Source organism: Lampetra planeri, unplaced genomic scaffold (genome assembly GCF_965212315.1).
Source record: "Lampetra planeri unplaced genomic scaffold, kcLamPlan1.2.h2 scaffold_321, whole genome shotgun sequence".
Taxonomy (NCBI): domain Eukaryota; kingdom Metazoa; phylum Chordata; class Hyperoartia; order Petromyzontiformes; family Petromyzontidae; genus Lampetra; species Lampetra planeri.
Genome location: NW_027615144.1, coordinates 1 through 10,718, shown reverse-complemented (window position 1 = coordinate 10,718; position 10,718 = coordinate 1). Strand labels below are relative to the sequence as shown.

General features: G+C 53.7%; 1 protein-coding gene across 1 annotated transcript; it reads right to left on the bottom strand.

Moving 5' to 3' along the window:
- Positions 1–2,245: 2,245 nt before the first annotated feature.
- On the bottom strand, positions 2,246–8,837 carry LOC144740866 (kinesin-1 heavy chain-like). Its single transcript, XM_078623579.1, has 7 exons — positions 8,701–8,837; positions 7,905–7,976; positions 6,117–6,221; positions 5,127–5,343; positions 3,797–3,926; positions 3,094–3,187; positions 2,246–2,560 (listed from the first exon to the last, which is right to left on the bottom strand). The coding sequence occupies exons 3-6, from the start codon at positions 6,210–6,212 to the stop codon at positions 3,106–3,108; spliced, it is 525 nt and encodes a 174-aa protein (XP_078479705.1). The 5' UTR covers positions 6,213–6,221; positions 7,905–7,976; positions 8,701–8,837; the 3' UTR covers positions 2,246–2,560; positions 3,094–3,105.
- Positions 8,838–10,718: the final 1,881 nt, after the last annotated feature.

The following is a 10,718-nucleotide window of genomic DNA, read 5'->3' as shown; positions in this document are numbered from 1 at the left end:
TTCGGATAATAATCGCCACCCGATTTTTGGCCATCGATGGGAATCGAACTCGGGTCACCGGGTCCGGAGCGCAGCGCCACGAGCTGCTGCGTTGTGGTTGTTGACGCACACAAAGTCAAATCCCCCCTAGAGACTTTACAGACTTTGTCGGGCAAGTGCTGTTAGCGAGCAGCACCTATGAAGGCCGGCACGGCACACGAGGGGGATGGACGGCCAGCACCAACGCTAGGCCACCTTTGTCTCCCCAGTGGCGATGTTTACACATCGCAGCAGGTACACATTTGAGGCCGAGTCGACCCAGGGGAGGTCCAGAACCGGTTACGCACACGCATACACACACACATATACACACACACGCTCACTACGTGTTAAATACCATTAACAGCTATCCATATATGTACAGAGGGCAGAATTTGGAGGGGGGGGGGTGGGTCAGAGGTGGCGCTGTTTGGGTCATCATCGTTAACAATCCTAGTAAACAGGCAACGTTGGCCCGACGTCGCACATGTTACTGGGATGTCGCTCACCGGCGATGCGAACGAATGGGCGTTCTCCCGCTGCAATACCGAGAGACGGCACCGATCGCTGCTGTGAATGTGTCGCTGTTCGCTCCGATTGGCACGGTTGGCTACGTACGGTGCGAAAGAAGTTCAACATGCACACGTCACGTAGCTCTGTAGCAGGCGTGTACCGATTCGACTTCCTGGGGCGATTCGATGAAATTGTTGCAAATCGCAAGGGCCAGAATTCGATTGAAGAATCGATTTTTTTTGTTATTTTTACTCAACACATTCATCGATAACACTGTGGCTTTCATCTATACAGTAGACTCTCGATTATTGGCGTGCGGTTTATCCGATTTACGGATTAACTGTGCACCTGAGATTTTGAAATAAATTAATAACCCGCGGATTTTCCCTAAAGCCCAGATTAATAATCTAAAAACAGTTCATGCAACGTTGTTATTCTTGGAAATGTTTTTCACAAGTCAAGTGCTTAAGCCGAACAAATATTGACTTAAAGCTTTCGTGACTGCAGGGATTCATATTCTTTGGGTCTTTCGGTAAAGTCACGTGGATAGGTTCAGAGAAAATAATAAAAAACTACGACGTTTCGATCGCAACACAACGAAACGTCGTAGTTTTTTATTATTTTGTTATTTTCTTTGAACCTATCTACGTGACTTTAGCGAAAGAGCCAAACAATACCGAACAAATATGTTGCTCCGGTGAATCCGAAACCCACGTGATCACCTCTCCAGTACAGAAGTTGCATATTTTGCCATGAAAATTTTCTTAACTGAAACGAAATCTATACCTATATCAGTGGTTTTTGGCATCGAGATCCGCGGAAAATGTTTTTATTTTTGGATTATCCGCGATGTTGAATAATCCGCGCGGCCGTGCTCCCCATCATTAGCGCCGATAATCGAAGAGTCTAAGTGTAGATGTAAAATCGGCAACGTTTTCGGTAACGGCCCGTCTCTGTCACGCGTGAAAAGAGGCCCATTGCCCGCAACATCGTCTCTGATATATCCTGTAGAGGCCACACGCACAAAGTGTTCTCGACACGGAACGCGCCGAGTCTGTTGCGTTGTGATAACTGTGCTTGTGCACAACGGCCAACGCAGCAGCAGCAGCAGCATCACCAAATAATTGTTTGAATGCGGTGCACCGATCGACCGTCCGTCTGGCGGAGGGTCTGGTAGGCTGCGGTACGAATGATGGAATCGTCACTTGATTTAACCCAGGCGATAGACCCTGTTGAGATTCGGCACCGCCAGGTGACCTCATCTCTCTGCGTCGTTCGTAGTCTCTCGTCGCGTGCGGCGCACGCGTGCGCTGTCTCCTCTTTCGTCATCCTCCCGTCGTCGTCATCGTCATCGTCGTCGCGGTGCCACAGAACTTTGTCACCACCAACCGACCCCCGACCCCCGTGCCCCCCCCCCCCCCCCCCCAAAATCTCGCCAACGCTAAAGTTACATTAACACCCCCCCCCCCAACTCGCCCACCCACCCAACCAACCCCACCCACCACCCCACCCCCCCCCAACAAATAATTGCAAATTAAATTAAAATAAATAACACGCGCGTACACAAAACGACGCGGACGCGGACCGGGGCGAGGCGTTGGACGGACGCGTCGTGGGTCGTCTTCAGAGCGCGCCGTTCATTAACGTTAACGGGGGGGGGGGGGGCAGAGGGGGGGGGTCGCCGCACTGATTCGCTAAGGCGTGCGGCGCTGACGGTTAAACGAGGCGGGTGGGGGGGGAGGTGGTGGTCGCCCGTAAAGAGGTCACCGCGACGACACTCACCTCGTTGACCTCCTCCTCCTCCTCGCCGTTACCGCGTTGCGTTATTGGTATATCCAGCGAAGCGCAGCGTTGGTCGATCGGTCTTAAAATATATATATTTTGACGGTGCCGGTGGTGGGGGAGGGGGGGCGGTGGTGGGTGAGTACGGGTAGGCGAGAGGGGCGAGTGGGTAGACGGGTGAGTGTGTGGGTAGAGGCGTGGGGGTGAGTTGGGTTGCGGTCAGGGTCTGGTCGGATATGTTCGTTTCCTGCAGAGACAAAGGAGAGACACAAATCGGGATTAATCGTTGCGGCTGTGTCTTCATCATGTGTAGGGGCTGATGTGGCCTCGTAGTGGTGGTTGTAGGGGCAGCGTGGGCTAGGAGATGTTAACTACCTCGCCTGGTGTGCAGGAGTTCGTGGGTTCGATCCCGACCCTGACGCCTGCTGCTGTATATTGGAGTTTGTGGTGTCTCTCTTCCCATAGTCGTGTGGATTTTTAAATCACGACGTTTCGGGCGCAACACAAGCGTCCATCATCAGGTGGGACAACCACAGCAAGAAACAATTCATACCCACGTGACTTTACCGAAAGAACCAAAGAGTATTGATCCCTTCAGTCACGAAAATTCAAATCAAGATTTCACAGCGCACCTACCCAGCGACTCCACCTCCGCTCGCTGGCGACGGGGGGGTGGTGGTGGGGTGGGGGTGGGGGGGTGCTCGTCGCTCGCTTGCCGCCTGTCACCTGCGATCAGCGCGGTTGGCTACGTACGGAGCGAAAGAAGTTCAGCGGACGTACGTGCGTGCGTGCTCAGATGGCGGCAGCCTCCTGTTGGCACAGCAGCAGCTTGGACGGGTCCTCCGCTTCGTAGCCACAGTGGCTGCTGCCATTGCTGGAACGCGCACACACGCACACAGATAGAGACAAAGATCCCCCGTGTAGCCCGAACAGACTGTTGGGGCAAGTGCGGTTCGGGAGTGCTGATGAAGGCCGGCACGGCACGTCAGGGGATGGGTGGCCAGCACCACGCCCACCTGACTTTGTCTTCCCCGTGGAGATGTGGGTGGGGGAGTAGGGGGGTGGGGGGGGTAGGGTGGTAGGGGGTGGGAAGGTGGGGGGTGGTGTGGGTAGGGGGTTGGGGGGTGGGACGGTGGGGGTGGGGTGTAGGGGGGTGGGGGGGGTAGGAGAGGGTGGGGGTAGGAGAGGGTGGGGGGGTAGGGGAGGGTGGGAGGTAGAGGAGGGTGGGGGGGTCGGGGAGGGTGAGGGGGGGTAGGGGAGGGTGGGGGGATAGGGGAGAGTGGGGGAGGTTGGTGGGGGTAGGGGAGGGTGGGGGGGTGAGGGTGAGGGGGGGGTAGGGGAGGTCGGTAGGGGTAGGGGAGGGTGGGGGGGGGTAGGGGGGGGTGGGGAGGGTGGGGGGTTAGGGGAGAGTGGGGGAGGTTGGTGGGGGTAGGGGAGGGTGGGGGGGGGGTAGTGGAGGGTGGGGGGGTGGGGGGGGGCTCACATTTTGTCTGGGCGAGCACCGCCGCGGATTCCGCTGGAGTCACGGTGGGGGTAGAGGCAGCCCGACCCGCCGCGGATCATGGGGTGAGTGGGGGAGGCCATGGGGTGCTGGCCGGGCCTGATGGGCTTGGCTGTACGGAACGGCACGCGGAGACACACAACCATCGACACATAATCATTGACACGCAATCATCGACACGTAATCATTGACACACAATCATCGACACACAACCATCGACACATAATCATTGACACGCAATCATCGACACACAATCATCGACACACAATCATCGACACACAATCATCGACACACAATCATCGACACACAACCATCGACACATAATCATCGACACGCTCACGCGAGACGCTGCCGCCGCACGTACGCAAACGGAAATACTGCGAGGGTCACCGCTAGCACGATCACAAACACATGCGCCTGTACGCACTCACGCGCGTGCGCACACAGATCGTGCACACACACACAGATCGCACATATTTTACACACACACACAGATTATACACAGATCACACACACACAGATCGTACACACACAGATCGTACACACACAGATCACGCACACACAGAGATCACACACAGATTATACACACACACAGATCGCACACACACACAGATCATACACAGATCACACACACACACACACAGATCGCACACACACACAGATCATACACAGATCACACACACACACACACTGATCGCACACACACACAGATCATACACAGATCACACACACACACACACACACAGATCGCACACACACACAGATCATACACAGATCACACACACACACAGATTTTGCACACACAGATCACACACAGATCATACACAGATCACACACACACACACACAGATCGCACACACACACAGATCATACACAGATCACACACACACACAGATTTTGCACACACAGATCACACACAGATCACACACACACAGCTCTCACACACACACAGATCACACACACAGCTCTCACACACACACAGATCACACACACAGATCTTGCACACTCACACACACACAGCTCTCACACACACACACACACAGCTCTCACACACACACAGGTCACACACACACACAGCTCTCACACACACACACACAGCTCTCACACACACACACACAGCTCTCACACACACACACACAGCTCTCACACACACACAGCTCTCACACACACACACACAGCTCTCACACACACACACACACGGGTCACACACACACAGATCATACACACACAGATCGTATACACACACACAGATCACACACAGAGATCGTGCACACACACACACACACAGATCGTGCACACGGGTGACACGCACCGATCTGCGCGGAGTGTCCGCGCCGCGCCATGTTGCGTGTGCGCACTGCCTCCTTGATGCGGTCCACCTCGTGCTGGTAGCGCTTGCGGTCACGCATGGCGCTCTCCTTGGCCTCCCTCAGCGCAGCCTCCAGCGCCTTGACGCGCTCGGCAGTGGCGCGCAGGCGCTTCTCCAGCTTAGGAAGCTCGCAGCGCAGATCCGCATTGTCACGAACCAGCTGGCGGGGGCAAGGGGGGGGGGGCAAGGGGGGGCAAGTGGAAGGAGAGGAGGGGGGGGGGAGAAGAGATGGGGGGGGGAGAGATGCGGGGGAGATGGTGGGGAGATGGAGGAAGAGATGGGGGGGTGGGGGGGGGGATGGAGGGGGAGATGGGGGGGAGATGGAGGGGGGGTTGGTGGGGGTAGGGGAGGGTGGGGGGGGGGGGGGGAGGGTGGGGGGGTTGGTGGGGGTAGGGGAGGGTGGGGGGGCAGGGGAGGGTTGGGTTGGTTTGGGCGGGTATGGGAGGGTGGGGGGGGGTAGGGGAGGGTGGGGGGGGGGTAGGGGAGGGTGGGGGGGTAGGGGGGGGGAGGTTGGTGGGGGTAGGGGAGGGTGGGGGGGGTAGGGGAGGGTGGGGGGGTTGGTGGGGGTAGGGGAGGGTGGGGGGGCAGGGGAGGGTTGGGTTGGTTTGGGCGGGTATGGGAGGGTGGGGGGGGGTAGGGGGAGGGTGGGGGGGGGTAGGGGAGGGTGGGGGGGGTAGGGGAGGGGGGGTTGGTGGGGGTAGGGGAGGGTGGGGGGGGGTAGGGGACGGTGGGGGGGGGGGGAACGAGTGAATGAATGAATGAAGAGATTGAAGGGAGAGTGATCGGTGAGAGAGGTGGATAGAGATGGAGGGGGAGGCAGGTGAGGGAGTAGGATACGAGAGAGAGAGGGCCTCAGGTTGGCTTCCACAGCGGTGGTGCTGGAGGTGGTCATAGACCACAGCCCTGGAGAGGTGCGGCGACATCGGGCCTTACCTGCTTGTGCACCTTTGTAAGCTGCTCCAGGTTATTCTCAAGAAAGGAAATCTTCTGTTTCTGAGCCACGCTGCCTCCGGTGTCATCAGAGTCCATTTCTGCTGTCTGTGACACAAACCCAGACACACACGGCCATCATCATCGCCCATCGTCGCCCACCATCATTAGCATCATCAGTCGTTATCATCATCGTCATCATGAGCATTATAATCATCATCGTCATCATCACCATCATCAGCATCATCATAAATCTCATCATCACCATCAGCATCATCAGCATCATCTTCAGCATCATAAATCTCATCATCACCATCAGCATCATCAGCATCATCAGCAGCTTCATGAATCTCATCATCACCATCAGCATCATCAGCATCATCAGCAGCATCATAAATCTCATCATCACCATCATTATCATCAGCATCATCAGCATCATCAGCAGCTTCATAAATCTCATCATCACCATCAGCATCATCAGCATCATCATACATCTCATCATCACCATCAGCATCATTAGCAGCATCATACATCTCATCATCACCATCATTATCATCAGCATCATCAGCAGCATCATAAATCTCATCATCACCATCAGCATCATATAGCATCATCAGCAGCTTCATAAATCTCATCATCACCATCAGCATCATCAGCATCATCAGCAGCATCATAAATCTCATCATCACCATCATTATCATCAGCATTATCAGCAGCATCATAAATCTCATCATCACCATCAGCATCATCAGCATCATCACCATCATCAGCATCATCATAAATCTCATCATCACCATCATTATCATAATTATCATCAGCATCATCAGCAGCATCATCACCATCATTATAGTCAGAACCATCAGTATAATCGTCATCATCACCATCATCATTCCTCTTGTGTCATTAGCATCCATCTCTGTTACACACCAACCAAACATTAATCATCATCAGCAGCAGCATAATCATTCACATCAGAATCATCACTGTTACTGTCATCGTCATCATAAAAAACCTACGTCAACAGTTTCCCGAGCTCTGCGGTCCTACGTTGGGGATGATTGACGAACTAAGGGCCCTCTGATTGGCCCAATGACCCGCAAACTCGTGACCTCCTGACAGTGCCAGATGATCCTCGTAGCAAAAGTAGCTACATGTGTAGTAGCTACATGTGTAGTAGCTACATGTGTAGTAGCTACATGTGCAGCTACTACACGTGCAGCTACTACACGTGCAGCTACTACACATGTAGCTACTACACGTGTAGTAGCTACATGTGTAGTAGCTACACGTGCAGCTACTACACGTGTAGCTACTACACATGTAGCTACTACACGTGTAGTAGCTACACGTGTAGTAGCTACACGTGTAGTAGCTACACGTGTAGTAGCTACATGTGTAGTAGCTACATGTGTAGTAGCTGCACGTGTAGTAGTAGCTACAGGGCCCCGCACTTTTAAGGGCCCCACGCTAAATGCTTTCAAGCTATCGATTCCGGTTCAGTGATTCTGCACTTGCTCTATCACTATAGTACTAGACCGCCTTAAACTTTTATGAACCAAAGAGTATGGATTTCTGCAGTCACGAAAGCTTCAAATCAAGACTGGGTGTTTAAGGTGAGCGATTTGTCGTATAATCTGGCTGTGTAGCAAATGAAAAAATACAATTACTTTACTATGCAAGTTAAAAAAAGTTCGTGTTTTAATATTTGTGTTTCTTTTATTTAGGGCCCCTTTATAACATCACATGCTACAGGCCCCGCACTCAGCTTCATCCGCAGCACTGCCTCCTGACCTTCTTGACTCGGGTGGCGATGTCCTGCACGAACAGCTTGCGCAGGTTGTGCAGGGTCTGGAGCTCCTTCGCCTGTGGCGGGAGGCAGGGAAGAGGGTTGCCGAGTCCCGTTGCGTGTGTGAGTTGTACACGCCGAGCGGTGTGCTCACCGCATTCGTGAGAAGCTGCGTGTTGATGATGATGATTGTGATGATGACGATTGATAATAAGCTGATGATGATGACGGTTGTGATGATGATTAGTGAGATGATGATGATGAAGGTTGTGATGATGATGACGGTTGTGATGATGATCGTGATGATAATGAAGGTGGTTGTGATGACGATTAATGAGAAGCTGCTGATGATGATGGTTGTGATGATGATGATAATGGTTATGATGATGATGATGGTTGTGATGATGATTAGTGAGATGATGATGATAAAGGTTGTGATGACGACGATTGTGATGATGATGGTGGTTGTGTTGATGACGATTAATGAGAAGCTGATGATGATGGTTGTGATGATAATGGTGGTTGTGATGATGATGATGATTGTGATGAGTTGATGACGATTAATGAGAAGCTGCTGATGAAGATGGTGATAATGATGATGAAGGTGGTTGTGATGATGATGATGGTGGTTGCGATGATGACGATTGATGAGAAGTCGATGATGATGACAGTTGTGATGACGATGGTTGTGATGATGATTATTGAGAAGCTGATGGTGATGATGAAGGTGGTTGTGATAACAATTAATGAGAATCTGCATGATGATGGTGGTGGTGGTGCTGCTGCTGCGACTAAACGTACCACGGTCTCCTCCAATCCTTTAAGGTCCTGTCGGGCCTGCTCCCGTCTGTCCTGGAGGAGTCTGTACACACAAGCACACACACACGGGCACACGCGCCGCACAGACACACACGCGCACACACAGGCGTGAACGCACCCACAGATACACACGCACGCGCACATGGGCACACGGGCGCACACAGGCATGAACACACCCACACACGAGCACAGACACATGCATGCACACGCGCACACACAGGCATGAACACCCCGACAGATACACATGCTCACGCACGCGCACAGACACACGGGCACACACAGACATGAACACACCCAAAGAAACACACGCACACACGAGCACAGACACATACATGCACATGGGCACACACAGGCATGAACACACCCACAGACACACACGCACATACAGACAGACATGCATGTCGGCACACATAAGTGGACACACATAGGCGTGATCACACAAACGCAAAGATCCCCCGTGTAGCCTTAACAGACTGTTGGGGCAAGTGCTGTTAGTGAGCACCTATGAAGGCCGGCACGGCACACGAGGGGGTGGGTGGCCAGCACCACGCCCGGCCGCCTTTGTCTCCCCAGTGGCGATGTTTACACACCGCGCCAGGTGCTCAATTGAGGCTGAGACGACCTAAGGGAGACCCAGGACCGATTCAGACAATCGTCATCGGGTGTTGGCCGTGAGCGGGAATCGAACTCGGGTTCGCCGGGTTCGTAGCGCAATGCAGCGCTAACCCCACACCTCCGATTAGCGTGGTTGGCCACGACCGGTGTGAAAGAAGTTCAACAAACGAACGCACAAAGACAAAGATCCCCCGTATAGCCTCTTAACGGACCGTTGGGACAAGTGCTGTTAGCGAGCACCTGTGTCATGCCGGCAAGGCGCACAAGACGGCTAGGTGGTCATAATCACGCCCGGCCGCCTTTGTCTCTCCACTGTTGATGCCATCGCATAGCACCCAGGTACTCGTTTTAGGCCGAGTCGATCTAGGGGAGGTCCCGGAACCGGTTCAGATATTCGTCAACGGGTTCCGTGGCGCGGCGCGCTAACCACTGCGCCACCGCTCGCTGTGCAAAACTACAGAACGCATGAACACGTGAAGATTGCAAGCAAAGTTCACGAACCCGCTCGCTGCATGGCCATATTCTGTCCCCCACCCTCCGCACCTCGCAAACGGCTTTGGGGAGCTTAACACATCTCTGCGCGATCCGCCAACCCTCGCCTCCAAACCGCGGGGTCACGGGGCGCGTACCGCCACGCCCCGGCTACAGCAATGAGGGCGACACACGGTCACGCGGCCACGCAGCGCTCCGACGGCACGCGACGCGCCATGCGGGAACACGCGCAGCATGCTCGATTATGCAAATTATTTTGTCAAGGCGCTCTCCCCCCTCCAACCCAGCTTAAATAGACGCTCCAAGCCTGGGGTGTCTCATTCAGACTCTGTCTTCTCGACAGACCTGTTCTTCACCTGAGGACAGCTGCTTGCGTTGTGGCCGAAACGTCGTGAGAATTATTTTATTACGTTTTATTTTTATTATTTTATTATTTCCCTTGTACGTGACTTTACCGAAAGAACCAAGAAGATAGATTGAAGTGCCTTCTGGAAAAGTCACCGCTGCAGACTGCGCTTTGCCCACCACTAGTTCTGGCCGTTTACCCAGCTGTTGCTGAGCGAGCGAGTGGGTGGGTAAGTGAGTGAGTGAGTAGATGAGTGGGTGAATGGGTGAGTGAGTAGGTGAGTGACTAAGTGGGTAAGTGAGTGAGTGGGCGAGTGAGTGGGTGAGTAGGTGAGTAAGTGAGTGGGTGAATGAGTGAGTGGGTGGGTGAGTGGGTGAGTAGGTGAATAGGTGAGTGAGTGAATGAGTGACTCGGTGAGTGGGTGAGTGGGGGAGTGAGTGAGTAGGTGAGTGGATGGGTGAGTAAGTGAATAAACTGGCCTTTAGCCACCACTTGTTATGGCCATTTGCCCAGCTGTTTCTGAGCGAGTGGGTGAGTGAGTGGGTGA